Source organism: Portunus trituberculatus, chromosome 50 (assembly GCF_017591435.1).
Source record: "Portunus trituberculatus isolate SZX2019 chromosome 50, ASM1759143v1, whole genome shotgun sequence".
In the NCBI taxonomy this organism is placed as follows: Eukaryota; Metazoa; Arthropoda; class Malacostraca; order Decapoda; family Portunidae; genus Portunus; species Portunus trituberculatus.
The window spans coordinates 15084537-15108892 of record NC_059304.1 but is presented as its reverse complement, the minus strand read 5'-3'; the positions used below and the strand labels follow the sequence as shown (position 1 = coordinate 15108892).

At 43.1% G+C, this 24356-nt stretch overlaps 1 protein-coding gene across 4 annotated transcripts in view; it reads left to right on the top strand.

Moving 5' to 3' along the window:
- The window catches only part of LOC123499483 (solute carrier organic anion transporter family member 3A1-like), a 130788-nt gene extending 107201 nt beyond the window's left edge, over positions 1-23587 (top strand). For 2 of the 4 annotated variants that reach the window (XM_045247501.1, XM_045247503.1), the window contains 17 exons: positions 1761-1825; positions 2209-2490; positions 2689-3194; positions 14386-14587; positions 15619-15835; positions 16217-16399; positions 16679-16891; positions 17163-17276; positions 17614-17723; positions 18057-18195; positions 18601-18765; positions 19007-19205; positions 19463-19674; positions 19923-20139; positions 20402-20590; positions 20699-21057; positions 21177-23587. In XM_045247501.1, coding sequence (XP_045103436.1) covers positions 2464-2490; positions 2689-3194; positions 14386-14587; positions 15619-15835; positions 16217-16399; positions 16679-16891; positions 17163-17276; positions 17614-17723; positions 18057-18195; positions 18601-18765; positions 19007-19205; positions 19463-19674; positions 19923-20139; positions 20402-20590; positions 20699-21057; positions 21177-21469 — 3345 coding nt within the window. In that variant the 5' untranslated portion in view covers positions 1761-1825; positions 2209-2463 and the 3' untranslated portion in view covers positions 21470-23587. Of the gene's footprint in view, positions 1-1760; positions 1826-2205; positions 2491-2688; positions 3195-14385; positions 14588-15618; positions 15836-16216; positions 16400-16678; positions 16892-17162; positions 17277-17613; positions 17724-18056; positions 18196-18600; positions 18766-19006; positions 19206-19462; positions 19675-19922; positions 20140-20401; positions 20591-20698; positions 21058-21176 lie in introns of all 4 variants that reach the window. The other 2 variants (XM_045247500.1, XM_045247502.1) reach the window with 1 other exon arrangement.
- Positions 23588-24356: the final 769 nt, after the last annotated feature.

The window sequence follows — 24356 nt, the reverse complement described above, 5'->3', positions numbered from 1 at the left end:
TTTTTTTTATTCCTTATTTGATTATCCTTTCCTCTCTTCCATCTTGTGTTTTGACCTAATCTCTCTCTCTCTCTCTCTCTCTCTCTCTCTCTCTCTCTCTCTCTCTCTCTCTCTCTCTCTCTCTCTCTCTCTCTCTCTCTCTCTTCTCTCTTCTCTCTTTCTCTCTGTCCGTAACACGACCTTCACCTTTCAGATCAAACGTTCCTCCTCCTCCTCCTCCTCCTCCTCCTCCTCCTCCTCCTCCTCCTCCTCCTCCTCCTCCTCCTCCTCCTCCTCCTCCTCCTCCTCGTGCTAGTAGGAGTATATTCTCTGCAGTTTGGGTGAAATACTTTAATCCTTCCTACTGTAGAGCACATCATAGGATTTTTCGGACAGTTTCATGCTAATGTTGTTTCGGACGAAGAGAGAGAGAGAGAGAGAGAGAGAGAGAGAGAGAGAGAGAGAGAGAGAGATTGGGGGTATTACGATAAGGAAAAATCAATATAAGAGAGAATAACGTTGTGTACATAGCGATGGTGGTGGTGGTGGTGGTGGTGGTGGTGCATGGAAATATTAGAAGCATTTTAGGGCAACGGTAATGATGATGGAAGAAGAGGAGGAGGAGGAGGAGGAGGAGTGTTGGTGGAAGAGCATGATAAACAGATAGTGTTTCCTCCCTTTAGTCTTGACCTTGGAAGACGTGTTTCTCCTCCTCCTCCTCCTCCTCCTCCTCCTCCTCCTCCTCCTCCTCCTCCTCCTCCTCCTCCTCCTCCTCCTCCTCCATGTGTGTTTTCTTCCATCTTTCTCCTCCTCTTCCTCCTCTGAAGCAGTCTCTCTCTCTCTCTCTCTCTCTCTCTCTCTCTCTCTCTCTCTCTCTCTCTCTCTCTCTCTCTCTCTCTCTCTCTCTCTCTCTCTCTCTCTCTCTCTCTCTCTCTCTCTCTCTCTCTCTCTCTCTCTCTCTCTCTCTCTCTCTTCTTTACATTCCATTATTTTCACCTCTGTTTGAGTGTGTGTGTGTGTGTGTGTGTGTGTGTGTGTGTGTGTGTGTGTGTGTGTGTGTGTGTGTGTGTGTGTGTAATTACTCCTCGCTCCTGAGTCTCTTTTCATGTTACCTTTGTTGGTGCATGTGAAAAGAAAGAGAACCGTGCTCAGGTGTATGGATTAGAAATGAGGTGATTAGAGAGAGATTAACCCCTTGAGGACCATGACGCGTTTCCATATCCATTTTACTTACTATTTGGTGATTTTTATTCAGCTTTGGAAACTTTTATGAGGGATTACTATAGTGAAGACTGTGGTCATTTATCTTCTGACCTCCATAGACCTTTCCTAATGTCAATAAAATAGTCTAATCGTGCACAAATCTCAAGGTAAAAATGTGTCCCAATATTGCGGAGATTAAGCTTTTGTACAGGTGTGTGGAGAGAGAGGAGAGAGAGGGAGAGGGAGGGAGGTGGAGAGTCAAGAAGGTGATTAGGTGAATACAACAGGCAGGTAGAAAGAGTGAAGGGGGATGATTAGGTAGGTTAAACAGACAGGCGGGTGAGTGAGGAGGCAGGAAGGGAGGTAGAGGCATTACAGTACACCAGGGAGGGAGGGGGAGATAAGCAAATCATCACGTTGCCATGGAGACGACCAGAAATGTCTTGCTTTGGTGCAGTTCAAACATCACCGCTTTGACTCTGAAATTTCTCTCTCTCTCTCTCTCTCTCTCTCTCTCTCTCTCTCTCTCTCTCTCTCTCTCTCTTTCTGGTGAGTAATGTTTTCTCTCCTCCCCGCAGGCAATGGTGCTGAGTGTACGCCTGTGAGAGCCGCCCCGCCCACGCCCACACCTGCACGCAGGGAGGTGAGTCACGCCCACACGCCGCCATCGCCGCTGTCACTCTCAGGACACCAGCAGGCACACACACACACACACACACACACACACACACACACACACACACACACACACACACACACACACACACACACACACACACACACACAAACACTGGCACACCTTACTGCTTAATTTAGTTGTCATCTTCCTGTCTCTTCCTTCTTCCTACCATTCCTCCTCCTCCTCCTCCTCCTCCTCCTCCTCCTCCTCCTCCTCCTCCTCCTCCTCCTCCTCCTCCTCCTCCTCCTCCTCCTATGTTTCTCTCTCTCTTCTTCTGTAACATCACCCGCTAGACTCGCCACAAAAATACGGAAATATTCACAGTAGCACTTTCTTCCTTCCAGCAGTGATGGCTGGTGGGTAGCAGCCTCCCGCCCAACCACCCTTATCTTGACCCCCTCACCCTTCACACCCTAAGCCCTTACCAACCCCTCCTCCCTCCTCCCTCCTCCCACCTCCCTCCTCCCCACCCCATCTGACTCATCCCCGCCACACCTCCACCACCAACACTACTACAACCTCCGCCCCTCCTCTGCTCTCCCCAACACCCCTCCGCCGCCGCCACCACCACTACCGCCACTACCACCACCACCGCCGCTGTCATGGCCTCCGGCAGAACTCCTGGCATGGTAAGTTGACGCCGCTGCACCTGTTTAATACCTGCTAATTAGGTTGTTTGTCCATCACCTGTGTTCACTTCCTTTTGACTTTTATATCGTTTTTCTTACCAGTCAGTGTGTGTGTGTGTGTGTGTGTGTGTGTGTGTGTGTGTGTGTGTGTGTGTGTGTGTGTGTGTGTTAATTCCTCGAGGCCTCTTCCACCCACAGGAGCAGGGCGACGCCTACCACCGCTCAGGCCTCTACAGCCACCACCACCACCACCACCACCTGCCCCAACATCATCACCACCACCTCCACCACCAGCACCTCGAGTTGGCGCCGAGACTCAGCACTAACAGCACCGCCTCCTGTTCCTCCACCACCACCACCAGCGTGCCGTCAGGCCCCCGCACAGCACGTAACAACAGCTCGTGCAGCACCACTAGTAACAGCGGGTGTGGCGGGGGAGGCGGGGTTGGCATCGGTGGCTGTGGCAGGGCGAGGCACAGCAGCAGCAATAGTCTCCGCGGCGGGTCCAGCATCACGCGGAACAACAGCACCGCCAGTAACAGCAGCAGCACCCACAGCCTGTCCGGGATCGTCGGGATTGGAGAGACGGAGGCCTTAGCGGAAGCTCTGGCCGAGGAGGAGCCCCTGGAAAGCGAGCACTCCCTCATGGAAGCCTCCACTGCCACCACCTCCACTGTTGACTCCACGGCGGAGTTAGTGAACAGGTGCGCATTTTTACTCCACGCTTGCCTTGCCTGTCCTTCACCTTTCATATCTCTTCCTGGCCTCGCTGTGTGTCAGTGTTGCGTGTTATCGCGTCTTCTACGGCTGGCGTCAGGTGGCGCTATATATAAGGACCCGGGAGGAGCATGTCACGGTCCTCTCTTGTCTCTTGTAGTGAAATATGACAGACTAGAAAGGACTTTAAGATTATTTGTTGTAGTTTGTTATCGCTTGTAATCCTTTTTAATCTTTTGTGAACTTCTATGACCTCCTCCTCCTCCTCCTTCTCCTTCTCCTTCTCCTTCTCCTCCTCCTCCTCCTCCTCCTCCTCCTCCTCCTCCTTCTCCTTCTCCTTCTCCTTCTCCTTCTCCTTCTCCTCCTCCTCCTCCTCCATTTTATTCTCAAGTGTACTGCGCCAAGAATCACACCACCTCCCTGCGGCGGTGACAGGTCGCGTCGCTTCATCCGTCGCTGTCACTGTGTCCTTGTAGCGAGTGTCACGTTGTCCACCATTCTTCATCGCCATTGCGAAATAACCCGAGGAGCTTCACTGATCGTGCTCTAAATCCTTCAGATCCACACGGAAGCATTACTTTTTCATCAGGTTCACTGGTGCCGCCCCCACCACCACCACCACAGAAGCACCATCCATCATCACTGCGGTATCTCCCTCTCCCCTCTCTCCCCTCTCTCCCTCACCTTCATTCCCCCAACACGGACTTCACCACCACCACCCATCCCCTCCTCGTTCCCTTCCTCCTCCCCATCACCACCACCACCACCACCACCCTCTACCATGTACTACTACTGCCACTGTCGGTTCATCATCGCCTCCTCCTCCTCCTCCTCCTCCTCCTCCTCCTCCTCCTCCTCCTCCTCCTCCTCCTCCTCCTCCTCCTCCGTCACTATATAGGGAAGCGCCGTTGTTGAAGCATTATTTAGCGCCACCATTAATATTCCTTGTCGATATATTGCGTTTATATACCAGGTAAAGCTAGCCGCGAGTCTCCCCTCGCATCCCCTTCTCCCCTTCCCTTCTCTTTCCTCCTCCTCCCTTCCTTTCCCTATCACTCCTATATTCAGTTGTTCTTTTCTTTCTTCTCTGCTCGATCTCTTTTTTTTTCAGTCAGTTCCTCTCCTCCCCTTCTCTGTCCTTCCCTTTTCTTTTCTCTTCCCTCTTCCCTTCCTTTACCTATCACTCCTATATTTAGTTTTTTTCTTTCCTTACCTTCTTTTCTTTCTTTTTTCTTCTCTTCTGGGTCTCCTTTTTTTCAATCAGTCCTTCCTCTCACCTCTCTTTTCTTTCTTTTCTGTCCATTATCATTCTCACCTTTCCTCGTTTGTTTTCCCTTCTTACTTCCTCTTACCTCTTCATTACTTGCTCCTTATGTGTTTCCCTTGCCCTTCTTTCTCCTTTCTTCTTCTTCTTCCATTACCTCAATTACCTTCCCTTCTCTTTCCTTTTGTCTCCGTCTTGCTTCTTTCCTACCTACTCTTCTTTCTCCTCTTCACTCTCCTTCCTTTTCCTTCCTTTCATATCTACCGTCCCTTTCTCTTATCTCCCTCTATCTTACCACTGCCTATTCCTTGCCCTGCCCCACTCCTCTCTCCCTTCTCCCCATCAGCCCCACTCCCGAGTCACCATATTTCATCCTCATATATCGCCACGCACGCCCCCTCCCTTACCCCCGGTCATGTGTCACCCGCGTGGCCCACTGCTCCGCCTTTCCCTCGTGGCACTGCGGCACGGTGGAGGTCACGGCAGGGCAGGGGGTGCCGCGCCAAAGTCAGCAGGGTGTGTCATGGCGTGGTCATTGTGGTGTCATTATCTTCAGGTCGTTATCTTCACATCGTGCTATCGTATTAGTGCCGGACGCATGAAGAGTGCCTGCAAGCGCGCGTGCACACACACACACACACACACACACACACACACACACACACACACACACACACACACACACACACACACACACACAGTAAGTAGGTGAGTGAATGTTTATTGACCGTAGTTTTCAGTAACATGCACTAAATTTCAACTAATCATAAACAACATGATGAAATGCAGCATCGGTTGTTAAAGTAAACACAGTAGTTGAGGGATGACTACACACACACACACACACACACACACACACACACCGCGTAGTGTAGTGTTTAGCACGCTCGATTTACAATCGAGAGGGCCGGATTCGAGTCCCGTCTAGGCGAAGCAAATGGGCAAGCCTCTTAATGTGTAGCCCCTGTTCACCTAGCAGTAAATAGGTACGGGATGTAACTCGAGGGGTTGTGGCCTCGCTTTCCCGGTGTGTGGAGTGTGTTGTGGTCTCAGTCCTATCCGAAGATCGGTCTTTGAGCTCTGAGCTCGCTCCGTAATGGGGAAGACTGGCTGGGTGACCAGCAGACGACCGTGGTGAATTACACACACACACACACACACACACACACACACACACACACACACACACACACACACACACACACACACACACACACACACACACTGCGACAGGGGTTGACAGGTCGCGAGCAGGTTATACCAAACATCACCCTCGTTTTTTATTCTCCACTTTTCTTTTTCTCCGTTTTCCCTCTTTTATTCAACCTTTCCCGCTGCACTCCAAGGTCACTAACAGCAACAGCAACAGCAACAACAACAGCAACAGCGACAAGAAGAGCAATAGCAGCAATGGGGTGAGTCTCGCTTACAGCTCGGGAATCCTTTGAATGTTAATTGCACTCGGCGCCAGGGCTGAAATAGGCTTGGCCAATTAAATAAACGTGTATAAATGATTATGGTGCAGGGAGCTTTTTCTCTATTATTTTTTCCACGGCCTCGTCATCTCCGCGTCAGCCGAACCTGTCCTCATCCCTGTCCTCGTCCCTGTCCTCATCTGTCCTCGTCCCTGTCCTCATCCCTGTCCTCGTCCCTGTCCTCATCCCTGTTCTCGTCCCTGTCCTCATCCCTGTCCTCGTCCCTATCCTCATCCCTGTCCTCATCCCTGTCCTCGTCCTGTCCTCGCCGCCCCCTATCTGGCGTGTTCAAGCGGGCCCAGCTTCAGGTGCCTTAATTACTACATACAGTGGATCACCCCGCTCTGTCATTACCTTGTGAACTTTTCTGTGGCATATTTGCGAGGCGTGCCAGAGAGAGAGAGAGAGAGAGAGAGAGAGAGAGAGAGAGAGAGAGAGAGAGAGAGAGAGAGAGAGGTAATCAAGCAGTGACATGTGGAGTGCAAATGGCAGGTTACAGAGGGACCCTCGAGCTGAACCCTCCACCTGTTCCCTCCTGACACAGAGAGAGAGAGAGAGAGAGAGAGAGAGAGAGAGAGAGAGAGAGAGAGAGAGAGAGCGCCAAGCAGGTGTTTCCGAGGAGCAGGTGAAGGAGACGGTGTTGTGCAGGTGTCCTTGAAACTCTTCTGCCACTGTCAAAGCGAAATGAGTCCTCCTCCTCCTCCTCCTCCTCCTCCTCCTCCTCCTCCTCCTCCTCCTCCTCCTCCTCCTCCTCCTCCTCCTCCTCCTCCTGTCATTGTCGTTGTTGTTACTGTTATTACTTTCTTCCTCTACTTTACCATTATTATTATTCTCATCCTAGCCTTTTTTCACTCTTCCTTTTCTCTTTCCTTTTATTCCTCTTCCTCCTCTCGTTCTTCGCGCTCTTTTTCTCCCATCTCTTCACACATTCCATCTCTCTCTCTTGTCGTCTTCACCACCACCATCACCACCACTACCACCTCATTTCCTTTCACACTCTCCATCTCTTCTTCTTCCTCTTCCTCCTCGTAGGCGTTTCTTTAATTTCTCGCTCATGACGTCACCAGAACAGAGTGGCGTTTGAAAAGCTCATTGTCCCACACACCAATACCAGCGCGTATTTATAGTTGATTTTTTTCTCGCTTCCTTTGCACGCTTCCTCTGCCATTGTTCCTCGCCCAGTGATTTTCCGTGAGTATTTTTCTTGATACACTCACGTTTGTAAAAGGAATCCGAATACATTATGCATTGATATAAATGAAAAATAAGCGAGCAACAAAGTGGAGGCTGTATATCAGTTAACAGGACAACAAATCACTTTTTTTCTCTTAATCGTGTCCGTAAAAGGATCGGAATGGAATATTAAACTGGAATATTGATGAAAATGGAAAAAAAAAAAAAAAGACATGGAGAAAGGAGACCAACAAATTGAAGGTCGCATAAGTTATCACACCAATAAATAAAGAGCACATTTCTTTTATTTTTTTTTCTCATTCACGCTCTAGAAGGGAATCGAAATACATCACTTATTAAGACACAATAAGTAACGAGATGAAAGTCACAAAGTTACACGTATACGAGTTCGCGGAAGAGTAAAATTTGGCAGTGTTTTTCATTCATAGCTATAATATATAAGTTAAATACAAAAATGAGAAGTGGTAGAATATAGTGTACGTTAGCAGAGCAGTACGTGAAAGCAGCAACAGTTGACAGTGGGCGAGATAAGACTTGCGGGAACAGACAGGTGCACCAGATAGCGATGCACCTGCGATCATAATTAATTAAAGGTGTCTGGCAGGTTTATCGTCACGCTGATAAGGAAGGAAGGTAACCAGAGAGAGAGAGAGAGAGAGAGAGAGAGATGATAAGGTATATTCTAGAGACGATGAAAAAAAAGAGATGGAATGAAAAATATAAGAAAAGGAAGGTAACTCCAGAGAGAGAGAGAGAGAGAGAGAGAGAGAGAGAGAGAGTAGAGAGAGAGAGAGAGAGAGAGAGAGATAAAAGAAAAGACGGGATGAAAAATAAGAAAAGTAAGAACGAGAGAGAGAGAGAGAGAGAGAGAGAGAGAGAGAGAGAGAGAGAGAGAGAGAGAGAGTCACATATTACTCGTGCTAGTCCTCTGAGTGTTGGCGTTAGTAAGAGTGACACGTACCCTAACTATGGAGTAAAAAAAAAAAAAGTAAGATAAAAAGGAGGAGAATAAAAGGCAACTCTTAAAATACATCAGCTCGTCTGGGAACAAATATTGGCACCGTGAAGCTTGGGTAACGAGGCCACACCAAACACCGCGCATTGAGGTCACGTTTCCCTGTCTTTTTTTTTCTCTCTCTCTCTTTTCTTCTTTCCTTAATCTTTTTTTTCCTTTTTTTTTTTTTTTTTTTTTTTTAGTATTTTTTCTTGTGTTTCCCTGACATTTTTTTTTCTCTCTGTTGTATTTCGTCTTTCTTTTATTTTCATCTTTTCCTTTTCTTTTGGTTTAGTTTTTCCTTCATTTGTTTCCCTGCCGTTGTGTTCGGCCCTTAACTCTTTCCTTGTTTGGGTTTCATTGTGTCATTTTATTTATTTATTTATTTATCTATCTTTGTTTTATGTTATTTTCATTCTATTTCATTTTTTTTTTGTTTATTTATTTATTTATTATATTATTTTTATGTGTGTGTTTGAGTGGCTAAGACTGTACACGTAGGTACTGTTTAATTGTTGTTGTTGTTGTTGATCTTGTTCTTGTTCTTATTCTTATTCTCGTAAAGCAGAATTAATGGCTTCGTATCATCATCTTCATCATCATCATCATCATCTTCATCTTCATCATCATCATCTTCATCTTCATCTTCATCATCATCATCATCATCATCATCTTCATCTTCATCATCATCATCATCATCATCATCATCATCATCATTTTTAAGGACGACGATGACGCTGGTGATCATACATAATTTGAGTTTTCCTCTGAAGACTTTTCAGTCGTGAAATTACATGCATGCAACTTGATATATTGGGATGAGAGAGAGAGAGAGAGAGAGAGAGAGAGAGAGAGAGAGACTACTTTAGATTTTGTAATAAATGTTAGTTCATACAGTAATGTAATTTTGTTCTCTCTCTCTCTCTCTCTCTCTCTCTCTCTCTCTCTCTCTCTCTCTCTCTCTCTCTCTGTAATCATGCACTGACGTTTCATCTTTCAGTTCCCTTTGCGCTTCTATTCTTCCTCACCCTCCCCTCTCTCCACTCACTCCCTCTTTCACTGCAGCTGGCCCCTCCTCCCTTCTCCCCTCCTCTCTGCCTATCACTCCCTCCTCCCTCCCTCCTTTCCATCTCTCTCTCTCTCTTCTCCCCACCATTCACGGGAAACACGTCCTCTCTCTCTCTCTCTCTCTCTCTCTCTCTCTCTCTCTCTCTCTCTCTCTCTGGCAAGAAGGAAAAAATGTTCAGAGAGAGAGAGAGAGAGAGAGAGAGAAAACGGGCATGCATACGTGTATATACTGATACATAAACAAGAAAGATTATACAAAAGATAAACCCAAATTACACGTGTAGTCTGAATATAGAGCAAGTCATTTATGTAAGAATAGATAAATAGATAAACGAGATAAAAAGTTCTTGAAGTAAAAAGCAATAACATGGTATCTCATTAAATCATTTCGTAAGGTTCAAAGTTAATATACGTAATGAGCTTTCGTGCACAAGTCTCGTCATCGTAATTATTATCGTTACCTTCCTGTATGATTTCAGTGACACAGAACAAAGGCTTCTCCTAATGCCGCCGTGGTACAGTGGAATCGTGCGTGCTTTTGGGGTCCGAGGGGTCTCCAAGCGTACGGGTTCGAATCCTGTCCACGGTCCGAGTGTAGGTTGGGCTTCCTCACTTGGGGTAACAGTTTCCTAGCGGGTGGGCTTTGAGGTAGGAGGTACCACAAAACGTATCCCCTTTAGCCCATAAATTCCCGTGAAAACCCCACTTGGTATAAGAAAAAAAATGCCATCCTCCACTCATCTCTATTGTCTGTCTGTCTGTCGGTCTGTCTATCTACGAGTGCTTCTGTCCAACCAAGTAGTACCTCTTATCGTGTCTCCTCTGTCTATCTGATTCTCCATCTCTGCCTTCCTGCACCACCGCTGTGTTACTGTCGCTGATAATGACTAGACAGTTTGTTTGATCTATATTAAATTATCTTAGACGTTTTCATTGAGCTAAGTTGGTAGTGTAGGTACTGAAAATAATAAAACACGATCTGTCTTGAAGTTGTCAGTGGTGTCTTCTAAATCTGTGTGTTTAGCTTACGGCAGACGATTTAATTTAGTTTGGAGCAGCACCATGGCAGTCAGGTGCGTTAACTTTTGAACTTCTGTACCTTTTCAGTTTGATAAAGTGCCACTGTACACATTTAATTGTAATTTTTGAATGATGACATGCTAGAAAAGAAGCGATGGAATACTTAGAAGAGTTAAATATCTGCTTAGTATAATCGCCCATGGTTACTTTGATAAATTAAATGTGTGAGCAGCTAAACGGTTAACACAGATGGTCAAAAACAAAGATCCCTTCCTCTCATAGCCTGCAAAGAACACTTACCCTTATGTATCTATGAAAAAAAACCGCATTCATAAACATTTCCACGCCTTAGCTTCACTACTGTTTACAGCCTCTAGCAAGCGGAAATTACAGGGCTCTCAAAGGTATTTCCATGATCATAGCGATAATTAACAAACACTGCATAATCTCTAAAGGAAAAAACACACCCATGAAACCCCGGCTAAGCATTTGTACGATCCATTTAACCCCTTCAGTATACCGGGGCGCATTTTTACCTTGAATTTTGGGTGTAATTAGACGATTTTATTGACATTAGGAAGGGTCTATGTAGGTCAGAAGATTAATGGCCAGATTCTTCACTATTTTAATCCCTTCCATGAGTTTCTGAAGCTGTATAAAATCAATATATAGTAAGCAGAATGAATATGAAAACGTGTCCTGGTATTGAAGAGGTTAAATTCTTGATCTAATGAGTAAACAAAGCGATTTAATTCAAAATAAGATCTTGAGCGCTGCAGTCTTCTACGCGCCAAGAATTTTCAAGGAATGGACTGTTTGGTAATAATATGTGGTTTGATTCCCCGTGTGTGTGTGTGTGTGTGTGTGTGTGTGTGTGTGTGTGTCGAGCAGTAAGTCCCTTTAATCTGACGCAGTTCGTGACGTCATTTTCTTGCCTCGCCACGATCTTATTTATATCAAGGACATTTTCTCCGTCCGTAGCATATTCTTTCCTACTGGTTTAGCATAATTACTCTCTCTCTCTCTCTCTCTCTCTCTCTCTCTCTCTCTCTCTCTCTCTCTCTCTCTCTCTCTCTCTCTCATTCACTTTTCTGTCCGTGACATTCTTTCTTCACAAGTTTTAGCGTAATTTCTCTCTCTCTCTCTCTCTCTCTCTCTCTCTCTCTCTCTCTCTCTCTCTCTCTCTCTCTCTCTCTCTCTCTCTCTCTCTCTCTCTCTCTTATCAGCCAAATCATAGGATCATTCGCTTCACCATCTTCCTCCTCCTCCTCCTCCTCCTCCTCCTCCTCCTCCTCCTCCTCCTCCTCCTCCTCCTCCTCCTCCTCCTCCTCAGTTCCACCTCCACCTCCTCCTTGGGTTTCTTCCGTCTGTTGGTGAATCAATGTAGTCAGGGATCGCATCGGTGGAGTGGCTCACGTGATGGTGTAGAGGAGACACAAGGAGGGATGGAGGGAGCACAGGAGGGAAGGAGGTGAAGGAGAGAGGAAGGGGGAAATGTCACGTGTCTTAAGAGGAAGGAGAGGTGAGGGCAGGTGAGGCCAAGTGTCTCTTCCTTTCTCGTTAATTGATTTTCTGTATAGGTTTTGTAACTAATTAGGAGTTGGCAGGTGTGTTGTTCTTTGTTATTGTTGTTGTTGTTTGTTGTTGTTTTGTTCGTATATTGCGCATAAATTATTTGAAAATGAAGGTACGACAGAGAGAGAGAGAGAGAGAGAGAGAGAGAGAGAAAAGCCCTCAGACACGGGTAATCACCTCACCTGAGCATCACGTCATCTCAACACTGATAAGAGAGATAACAAATACTTGATGGGCTGAAAGGAAATGCTTCAGGAATTTAATATCTCAAGATAGAGGAAGATGAAATGTAAAAACTTGTTGCCACTTCACGTTACATCGTCTTGGCGTTTGAAGTGGTTATGGACTCTCTCTCTCTCTCTCTCTCTCTCTCTCTCTCTCTCTCTCTCTCTCTGGGTGTAGCAGTAACAGTATTAACTACGTAGGGACACCATGAGCAGTAGAAATAATTATTGTAGCCGATTTTTTTTAGTAGGTGTTGTTGTTATAAAGAAAATAATAATAATAATAATAATAATAATAATAATAACATGAATAATATCAGTGATACCACCACCACCACCACCATCACCACCAATGATAACAACAACAACAATAACACACACACACACACACACACACACACACACACACACACACACACACACACACACACACACACACACACACACACACACACACACACACCACAGGAATGAAAAGAAAATAATAAACAGTGCAGGCGAGGCTTCAACAGAGTGCTGCTGCTTCTAATGGCATCAAGTAACACATTAAGCGACCAATCACAACTTCAGACATTATTCGGCAGGAGAATGTTAGCTCATAAGGGATTGACACGTTATTTATGAGGGTTAGCTGAGAGAGAGAGAGAGAGAGAGAGAGAGAGAGAGAGAGAGAGAGAGAGAGAGAGAGAGAGAGAGAGAGAGAGAGAGAGAGAGAGAGAGAGAGAGAGAGAGAGAGAGAGAGAGAGAGAGAGAGAGAGAGAATTTCCGTTGCATTATGCTAATACCACTTGTGCACACTTCTCACTCCCCACTTAGAGAGAGAGAGAGAGAGAGAGAGAGAGAGAGAGAGATCGTTCCTGCTGTCTCCATCGGGGGAAGGAAAATAGGCCAACGTTTGGTGACCTCCTTTGGTAGTGAGCGGGTGAGCGGGTGGGTGAGCGGGTGATGTCCTCCTTCCGTCCCTCGTCATCCTTGTTATTTGCTCACTTGCGTTCTAGTTTCCAATTGCTCTCCCTTTCAATACGGATGTCACAATTCCCGGAGGTTAAAGGCCCACTTGATGCCTTTGATTATGGACCGCATTTTTAAAACACTTTGCTCTTTCACCATCACTGAAGACACTCGTGTTTATAATGGTGCTTTTTTGGGTTCTGGCACCACACTCTGCTTACCACACGCACTAGGTAGAGAGGTCAGTCGGAAACGCACCAAGCCACAATGCATAATATATAGTCTCAGCCGCAGCTTCACCAAACTGCAGGAAGGCGAGTCGAGTCAGTCACGTTAAGTCATTCAATACTGGGACACATTTTTATCATGAGATTTGTGTACGATTAGACCATTTTATTTATTTTTATGTTAGATTGGGATTTGGCCATGGGCAACAAAAAATTAATAAAAAAAGGTCCACTTATTGCCAGTTCCCTTATAGGTCAACAGAGTCAGCCGAAAGAAAGGGACAAATGTTTTGAAACCTCCATTTTAAAAATCAAGTATTAGGAAAATGGAAATACAGAAGCAGGTAGGGAGTTCCAGAGTTTTGATTTTGACATCAGGAAGGGTCTTTGGAGATCAGAAGATTTATGGCCAGAGTTTGCAGTATTCTGATCCCCACATGAGTTCCTGAAGCCGTATAAAATCACCAAATAGTAAGCAGAGTGAATATGGGAAGGCATCATAGCACTGAAGCTTATGTGGGGATTGAAAAAGTGAAGACTCTGGCCATTAATCTTCTGACTTCCATTTACCCTTCCTAATGTCAATAGAATCGTCTTATCACACCCAAAACTCAAGGTAAAAATGAGTCTCAGTACTGAAGGGGTTAAGGACGTCATCAGTCTCTTACGCTGAACACCTCAGTACCTCCCTGGCGACCTAATGATTACGGGGCGTCACGTTGTAAGATTCCCCCGGTCCGTGACACAAGCTCTGAGATAATAGAGAGCGGAAAGGGGAAGTGTGCGCCGTGGCAAGTGGACCATTACTTTGTTTAGCGGGTTGAATCAGTGTGCGGTGAGCGGTTAGCCATTTGTTTCAGGCTTATTGGTGTGGCAGTCCGTGCGGTTATCTAATTTACATACTAATTCCGCTAGATTGCGTTAGTATTGTGTTTGTGTGTTTCCCTGCACCTCCTGTTGTGGTTGCCGTTGTCATAATCGTAATCCTTATTATTGTTATTGTTATTATTATTATTATTATTATTATTATTATTATTATTATTATTATTATTATTATTATTATTATTCCTTACAGACATGAGACACACGCATCTCGTTACCTCGCGTCTCGTCAGGAGGATTCAAGCAATTATTCTGGCTAATACCTTTGTTTAGATGTAATCAAATTAGTCCCATTTGTTTACAGTTCCCACGCCATGACCCTCAGCACGGCGTCCACCACCACCGCCGCCACCACCACCACAACCACGGCCCTCCACGCGCCCCCCACCCTCACCAGCCCCACCTCCCCCTCCACTCCGTCCACCGGCGCCCCGCAGGTGGACTCCAATGACTGCGGTCTCTTCTCCTTCAGGCCGGGATTCCTGCAGAGGCTAGCAAACATCAAGGTATAGAGAGAGAGAGAGAGAGAGAGAGAGAGAGAGAGAGAATTATATTTGTGGTACTCATTAAACTGTCTATCAAGTGTGTGTGTGTGTGTGTGTGTGTGTGTGTGTGTGTGTGTGTGTGTGTGTGTGTTATAAACTAATGACTAACAGATAATGGGATATGAAAGTTGACGCGGTGACCTTTCCCCACCTCCCCTAATCATTTAACACCGCAATGATTGGTGCTGAGGTCACCTGCTTATCAACGCTGGTAATTTTGTATAGCGGGGGAAAAAAAGTGGAGCCAGGATTGTTTGTGTCACGGATCAACCGTGTTTGTTTGCCCAGGTGGGACTCAGCTGGTCATATTGGAAATAGATATGGTCAGTAGGGCTTAGAGAGAGAGAGAGAGAGAGAGAGAGAGATTATGAAATATGATTATTTCAGCAACACAGTTTCAAACATGTGAATCCTTCTAACAAAAGGCGGGACAGACTTCATTAAAAGTTTGTGAACTGTCAGTAAAAGAGAGGATAAAGTCTTAAAAGTGGTCGTATGTGATGCATGAAGAGATTTAGAGGAAGACAATGGTGAGAGCGTAATAAGAAGGGTTTTATTGCTTTTTCTTCTCTTCAATACACTACAATATGAGCTGTGTCGTGTCATGTAATGGTGCTCATGAGAACTTTTGTATAAGTTATGAACTTTTAGATCTAATGATGCAAAAGCTTGAAGGTCAGAACTCTCAAAGTTGTCAAAGTTCATGTACCTTTCCAGGAGTGTTTGAGAAATTCATGTTTCTCTCTCTCTCTCTCTCTCTCTCTCTCTCTCTCTCTCTCTCTCTCTCTCTCTCTCTCTCTCTCTCTCTCTCTCTCTCTCTCTCTCTCTCTCTCTCTCTCTCTCTCTCTCTCTCTCTCTCTCTCTCTCTCTCTCTCTCTCTCTCTCTCTCTCTCTCTCTCTCTCACTCAATAATTTTTGTAAGAATTAGAAACAAGATCTAATGAATTACCCTCACAAACCTCAAACAAAGCTTCCCTTTTTGTATTCCCCAGATCTTTGTGTTCCTGCTGTCAGTGCTAGTGACGGTGCAGCAAGCCCTTGCCTCAGGATATCTCAACTCTGTCATCACCACCATTGAGAAGCGCTATGAGATTCCTTCCTCCCTTACTGGTGTCATCTCCTCCATGTATGAGATTGGCAATGTCATCACTGTGATCTTTGTCTCCTATCTGGGATCCAAGAGGCGAATACCTGTGTGGATAGGAGTAGGTGAGTCATCATAGCACCTGGTAACTAAAATTGTGTGGGCTTCTCTTGTTAATGAGAATGCAAGCTCATGTCCTTCAGTATAAGTGGATGTTATGGCAAGCCAGATGGTTGTATCCTTAACTACTTCAATACTTGGACACATTTTTGCCTTCAGATTTGTGTACTACTAGACCATTTTATTGACATTAGGAAGGGTCTATGGAGGTCAGAAGATTAACAGCCACAGTCTTCACTATTTTGATCCCCCATAAGTTTCTTAAGCTGTATAAAGTCACCAAATAGTAACCAGAATGAATGTGGAAATGTGTTGTGGTACTTAAGGGGGTTAACATTCTAAGCTGCATTTGTTTAAGTCTTCAGTAACATTTTTTCTTCACTCAGGGTGCTGTGTGATGGGCATTGGCTCCATGATGTTTGTGATGCCTCAGCTCATCTCTGATCGCTGGTCCATTGAGCTGGAGACCATCAACAACACCGACTCCAGCACCAACATTTGCCGCAATGCTCGGGTGCGCGATGACACCTCAGAGCGGCTCACTGAGTATGGCTTTGGAACTCTGCCTGGTGAGTGCGAGGCAATGGATTAGGAAAAGCTTTTGAATTAAGAGCTGATGAGGTATAATTCTTCTTTATTATCATTCTTCTGTTTCCATCAAGCCCATTCTTTTTTTTATGCAGTAGAGGAAACAGGCCAAGGGCAACAAAAATTGAAAAAAAGGCTGTCCTGGCTTTCACCTCCCTCACCACTTTACTCACAGAGATACAAAATAATCACATCTTTATGCTTGACAGCTCTAACATAATCCACATATTCATTACAGCCACCTATTCTGTTCTCTTCAGACCTCTCGAAGGGCGTTCCGCTTGGGTCGCACAACAGCATCCAATATGGGAAGCCAGACAACTGCATTAAGGGTTCTCGCAGCAATGTGATGCCCGTGATGTTCTTCATGGTGGCTCAGTTGCTGCTTGGTGCTGGTGGTTCCCCACTTTTCACCCTTGGCACCACCTACATTGATGACCATGTGAAGAGAGAGAGCTCCTCCATGTACATAGGTAAGGTTTTCAGTGTCTCATTCTGTCTTATTAAATTTGCCTGCTAGAATTTGACTTTTTTTTTTATTATCCTTCCCTCTTTCATTTTCATTATACACACAAGTAAATTTGACATCACTAATTGAGATTTTTATCCAGTCTATATTCTGAGGTTTTATTTTGTACAATGCTACAAAATTACTACATATTGGTGATGTAAAAAGAGCACACAGCTGTCTTTGATCCACCAGAGTAATGGCTGCTGGATTGACTGCATGTTTTTTATCCACAGGTATTATTTACACCATGGTTGCCTTTGGACCTGTGTTGGGCTTCCTGTTGGGAGCGTACCTCATCTCATACTATGTGGATGCCCTTTTTGTGGACACATCAATAATGCAAGCAGGTTAGTTGTGTACTGTGACCTGTATGTGTGTCCGATTACTGTGCTTATTATATTTGGTTATATTTATTTTAGTTTGTTTGTGGTAGAAAAATCAAACTAAATACTTGGTCTTTGTTTATAAAAGATCTTGAAAACAAATAGAAAAAAAATGATAATCTTTCATGATGACAGAAATTTGGCAAAATCTTCTTTAATGAGTCTTCAGATGCTTCACAGTTTAAGAAAGCAGATATAAGCATTTTTTTTGTTTGTTTGTTTGTTTTTGTTTTTCATTCATATCAGCCTCATTATTTCTTGTCAGCAGCTTTGTTGAAATTACTTTCTTTTCCTCCTTCAGATCACAAACACCCACGCTGGATTGGGATGTGGTGGGGTGGCTTCCTCCTGTGTGGACTCCTACTTATCTTCATATCCATACCCTTCTTCATGTTCCCAAAGACTCTGAAGGTAAAGAATAACTTTACTCATGTTACATTGCCGTAATGTTTTACAATGTATTATTTTTATGCCATGTTCTGTATATTTTTAGATACTAACAACACCAGAAACAATGTGCTAAGCCATTATAAGCATCCACAAGAAAATTTGCAGTGAAAAAGAATACATTTTGCAATTTCTTCCCATTCCAAAGATTGGATGTGGCTGTAGAACAAGTAAAGATGTCTCTCAGGGTGATTGGTAACTAAGGAAGGATGTACAGTCCCAAGTTATGATCAAAAGGTTAATGTATTTTATTCAGAATACTTTGAAAACAAAATCCCATCTGTTTCTCCTCAATAGAAAGAAAAAGAGAAGATGAGGATAGAAGAAAAAACCAAGGAGTTCCACAAGGGACACCGCCGCACCAAGTCACAGACCTCCACGTGCTCCCGCCACTCCACTCTCTCCACCAAGCGAGTGTATGGCAAAGATGTGCGAGGTGAGGCAGTAACTATTGCCACAAACCTTAGCATTATACAGCTCGGCACACCATGTAGTTTATTTCTATTCATGTTTTAAAGTTAATGATACTGTAGCCAAACATTTTGAATACTATAAGCAGCTCTCTAGACAGTGATTTTAAAGACGGGGAATAAAAAGGTTGACAGTAATACAGAATATGGTCTACTATTTGCATTTGCAGTATAATAAAAGAAATCAGAATAAGCATTTTTTTGAGAGGTATATATGGTTTGAGTAAATTAGATAGTTAAAGTAACAAATATATTAACGGTACAGCATATGTAGTAATGAGGAAAGCATGAAGTATAGGGTGTTGAAATCTGTAAAACCAGCAATCTTACCTGCATCACAGACATTCCTTCAAAACTTACTTTTTTTGCAGACATTCCTCTGTCGATGCTGAAGCTGCTGGTGAACCCCATTTATGTCATGACCTGTCTGGGCGCCTGCATGGAGCTCATGATTGTCTCCGGTTTCATTGTGTTCCTGCCCAAGTATCTCGAGACTCAGTTCTTCCTCTCCAACGTCCAGGCATCCATCTTCACCGGTGGGATTTGTGTTTGTTTACTGTTGTGTTACTTATACAGGTAGTAAGTTTAGGAATGTTTAGTTTGTTTTATATTTGCATAATGTGATTATTATTATAATGTTTTTTTGCACTTTTATCCTCATGCTAAGTTCATAATATTTTTCTATCTCCAAATTTGTATTGCTGTGATTCATGACATTAACATCTGAAGGTATCAGCTTATTGTTGACCGGTTGACTAATCAAGCTTTGTCCTGCAGGTGGCATAGCCATTCCTGGTGCTTGCATTGGTATCTTCCTTGGAGGTTATCTGCTGAAGCGCTTCAGCTTGCGTCCCAAGGGTGCCATACAGATGGTGATGGTCTTCAACCTTATTGGGCTCAGCTTTTATGGGCTCCTCTTTGTGCTGGGCTGTGACAATGTGAAGATGGCTGGCACCACCTCTCCATACTTCAACACGTAAGATGACATTCTCTTCTTGTAGCATGGTATACTTTATTCCAGCACGGTATATTATTACTTACACACTTATTGATAAAACTAAAAACTCTGTTTGCTCTAGTATAAGCACTGATGTCCTACCTTCTAGTTCAAAGAAGGTAAAGTAACAAACATAACAAATTAATTAAGTCAAGTAGAAATTTATAGATCCAATAATAGTATTTCATTGCCTGTTCAACAAGGTACGTGAGGCACCATTATGTTTCTTTCTTTAGGTCAATGGCCCACTCAATGTCCAACGGTGCTGGTCGACTGGATGGTGGTGGCTCCTTCCAGGTGAACCTAACAGCTTGGTGCAACACTGGCTGCTCCTGCTCCTCATCTCTGGTAGAGCCTGTCTGTGGCAACAATGGACTCACCTACTTTTCCCCGTGCCACGCTGGGTGCTCCTCTTACTCTCCAAAGTCAAAATTCTCAAACTGTACTTGTAAGTCTCAAGCTTACTATAACAAATGAAAAATTTACACTGCTTTACTACTTCACCTTACACAAATTTGTGTGAAATGACTTCACTTTTGTCCATCATGACTAAGTCTTTGCTGCTTGAAAATAATGCTTTGTGAAAGGCTAGCTATACATTGTGAATTATTTTCATGAAGTTTTATCCAGTATCTTATACTTTGTACAAATGTTTCATACATTTTTGAATTACTATAATAAAGAAATTTTCAACAGGCATACTTGGAGAAGGAAATCAGTCTTCCCCATTCCCATCAACTTCATCTTCCCCAATTACTGCGAGTGGATTCTCAGAAGTGACGGTGGTTCCTGTAGCGACAGCCGGGCCGTGTTACATCCCCTGTAACACTATCATGCCCTTCATGATCCTCCTGTTCTTCATGTGCACAGTTGTTGCCATCAGCCAAATGCCACTCCTTATGATTGTGTTAAGGCAAGTCTTTCCCTGTGTACATGTGCACTCTTGTTATAAGTTAAGATCATCTGATTTTTTTTACCATCCTTGATTTTTGTTTCCTTTCTTTTTTATACACATTTCAGAGGCATTTCTCCTCTGATGAATATGTGGCTCTACACTTACTTGGTCCTAAAATTGATTTGTAACTTATTTTTGTTGTAATATTAAATCAAACCTTTTATATTTATGGTATAAGACTTTCTCTGCATAAGCTTTACTAACAGCCTGAATTTTGCAGATCTGTGGATGAAGAAGAGAGGTCCTTTGCCCTTGGAGTGCAGTTTGTCATCTTCAGACTGATTGCCTACATCCCGGCACCCATCATGTTTGGCTCGGTGATTGACTCGACTTGTCTCCTGTGGAAGAGTTCTTGTGGAGAAAAAGGAGGGAGGTGCCTCATATATGACATTGAGGCATTCAGATTTAGGTCTTTATCATCTTATTTATTTAACTTTTAAAACATGCATTCCTATAATTGATTCTATAAAGAAGATTACAATAGGTACTAATGCAACCTTTTTTTTTTTTTCCATAGATATGTTGGAATCTGTACTGCCATCAAGATCATCTCAGCTGCCATATTTGTGTTTGATTGGCTCCTGATCCGCTGGAAGTACAAGCTGGACATGGAAGGAACCATGACGGTTGGTGACATAGTGAACTCCCTCATGTCGGTGGACAAGGATGAGGATGAACCGCTGGATGACCTGGAGGAGAGCGTGTGGCTGCCCAGCCTTCAGGGAACCCAACAAGCTTCCTCAGGTGTCACCTCTCAGTCTACCTCAGCTCCCACCACTGCCTCCACCACTGCTGCTGCTGCCGCCCACCACCACTACCACCACCGCCGCAATGGTTCTCTCATCAGCCGGCCACAGATACCCACCCATAGCTCAGGTGAGTGCACAACAATCTTTTTACTCACTAACATAAGGAGCTGTTTGATTAGACTGCTGAACCCATGAAAGTGTGTGTGTTTTAGCATTAGGAAAAATCCTCACTTTCTCCTCTTCCAGGCCACAAGAGGTCTCAGTCAGGGTCATACATCCCCTCACGACCATGGGCAGGTCTCTATCAGCACCGAAGGTCCCACTCCAGCTCAGGATACCAGCACATCCCAGCACCGCCCGGCCCAGCACCCCAAGGCATCCTCACCACCCAGCCCGGCCACCAGCGCCGGGCCAGCTCAGGTCAGCAGGTCACCTTCCGAGGACTGGCTGAAGACCCCAGCGACCTGACGGGAGTGAGGGTTGTGGTCCAGGGCAATGTAGGTCTTGCTGATGAAGAGGATATGGCCATCAAAGTTTAAAAAGAATATATATTAGATTCTCTATTTACACTTGTATTTAATTGTGTATTGTTTTGAATTCGTGTTTGAGAAGAATTATTTTATTCTGCTGAACTTATTTTGTATACTTATGTATATATTGCCTACACTGGTTAACAGACAGCGTATTTATTGATATGGTAAGCACTTGAAGCAAACTTTTTCTCATGTTACTTGTTACTCCAAACTTTCATGAGCTCCATTTGACTGATGTGGAGACCATAGCCTAGATCCATATCTTTAGCTCTTAAATGCTTCCATGCAGCCTAGTGGGGATTTCCCAGGGTTATGTTTTCCTGATCTCAGCCTTGTGAGCTTATTCCCCTCTTGAAGATCACAACAACAGAAAACCTCGGGTAAGCACTAGTTTATTACTGGCTTACTGTTCATGTGCATAGTACTTCACTTATGCAGACTTCAATTAACTGTTGTTTGCTTCCTTTATTAAACATATATTTGCCAATATTTGAGATACAATGTAACATGAAAGGACAATAATTGTATGTAATTGCAGTATAGGAGTTGTAAATCTAAACTATGTAATTGTATGATGAATGGCTGATGCTGTGAGACTAATAGAAGAAACTAATAAAAAGCTATTCTTGTTTTCAGCTTTTGTTGGAAAGTGTACATAAGTACACCAGGTTGTTTATTGTACATAAACACTTAGATTATAGATGTATTGTGACAACTAAGTGCCTAAAGTAGCATGCCACTGGTACCAGCTATGCTGAATCATTCTTGTGCTCAACTAAGCTTTAGTCAAAGTGAATGTTTGGGTACTTACGGCAGGCAAAAACTGCACAAGCAGAAATATACACATATTTTTATTGCATTTATCATTGTAATTATTATAATTTAGTATTTGAGCATCAGCAATACAACTTTTTTTTTGCCAAGAACCTGATAAAATTAAATTGAATAAGCATACATTTTCATATGAATGTGAAATTGTGTAAGATGTTGATACTTATAGATGTTACTTTACCCAACAAAAAGGATGATCAAATAGATGTGTGGTTAGGAGACATTAATGGCTTTGGAAGTAATAATGGAGGCCCAACACCAGCATGAGTGTGAATTATATGTAGAAGTAAATAGGGAGAAACACTCACTATTTTCTGTTTGGCCATTTATGTACTTACTATGACTGAAATATCTAACATTACAGAATAGGATCAGATTCATATCACATCCCTATTTAAGAATATATCCAACAAGGATAAGCTGTCAGAGCTTGAGAATATCATATCACCTATCATATCATATTGTATATGGTGAAAAAAAATTCTCATTCCTTATTCCATTTCACACTCGCATGAAGGTGACAGAGGCACCTCAAGGAAAGCGGAGGGAACAAATACAGAGAAAAGACAGGACCAGATGAATATATACTGAACCCTCACACACACACACACACACACACACACACACACACACACACACACACACACACACACACACACACACACACACACACACACACACACACACACACACACACACACACACACACACACTATTGAGTCAGGTAACCCAAGTCATTAATGAATGTTTCTAAGGCAAATCCACTAAAATATTTGGTGACAAATATTTGATAATGAGAAAGCTGCGTTGTGATTGTGAATGAGATGAGAAAGAAATGTAGTATTTGAGGTGAAAACGGTGTTAAGTCCTTGATGTGTGTGGCTCAGTGTTATTTGAACATTCATCTTAACTGAGGTCAATAAAATATGTGATGGGTTTGAAAACTTGTTACATGTGATATTTTATTGATGTTAGTTTACAAGGTAACATACAGTGTAATGACAGCATGTATTAAGAGCTCCCTGTGTCTGGAAAAATACAAAAGAAGCATGGAAGCCTGAGGTGTTGCACTGTGTGTTTCTGGATATGTATTGTGTCAAAGCTACAAGTGTTCTGAGTGGAGGGAGAAGGAAATGATATAGGGTAATATTTAAATGATTGTTTTTGGTTCAACACTTTTGGCATAACATTTACTTATTCATTAATGTGGATGTCATATTATATAATAGGTAAGACTACAAACATTCAAATTATTTTTGTAGACTGGATGTAATTACAATTTGACAAAAATTATGGGACATACTTTTTGTCATAACTAAGCAATAAGGTTTGAAGAAATATATGATAAGATGACAAACAAAAGATTATATTAAAGTATTAAGCTCACTGTGTAATCATATTCTATGGACTGAGAAGTAAGACATAATTTCATGATGCTTTCATCAAAATGTTTATTTTCATGTATGCAAAATGATACTGTTAAGAGTACCAAGATCAGGCACAAGTACAGTGAAACAGCCTCACAAAGCATTTTATATTGGGTTTATGGGGATCATTTACTGTATGTAATGCTGCTCAGATGACTCATTCTGAGAAGATTTAAAGCTCCCTGTATCAAATATAGCTTTGAACTCTGATGCTATGAATGTGCAGACTGTAATCTTATAAATATTACAAAGAAAAGTCAGTTTCTTGACTTGGAGCTTAAGAATATTTATTTATTCTGTGACACTTTGCTTTGATGGCTTGTGTTTCTGTGCTTTAATCTAGAGTTTTTTGCAGTATTTATGATGCACAAAGCCTCACTAAAAAGCTTCTTTCTTGCTACCACTGTGTGCAGGTATAGGTAACAGTAATCAAGCCATGGCATTATCACATTATTTTATATATATATATATATATATATATATATATATATATATATATATATATATATATATATATATATATATATATATATATATATATGTACGTACTTGATAATGAAGTGAAATTCACAATGTTATGTATTGCTATGTCATTTTTTTCTAACTTTTTTTAAGATTTAAAGATATTTTTTCAT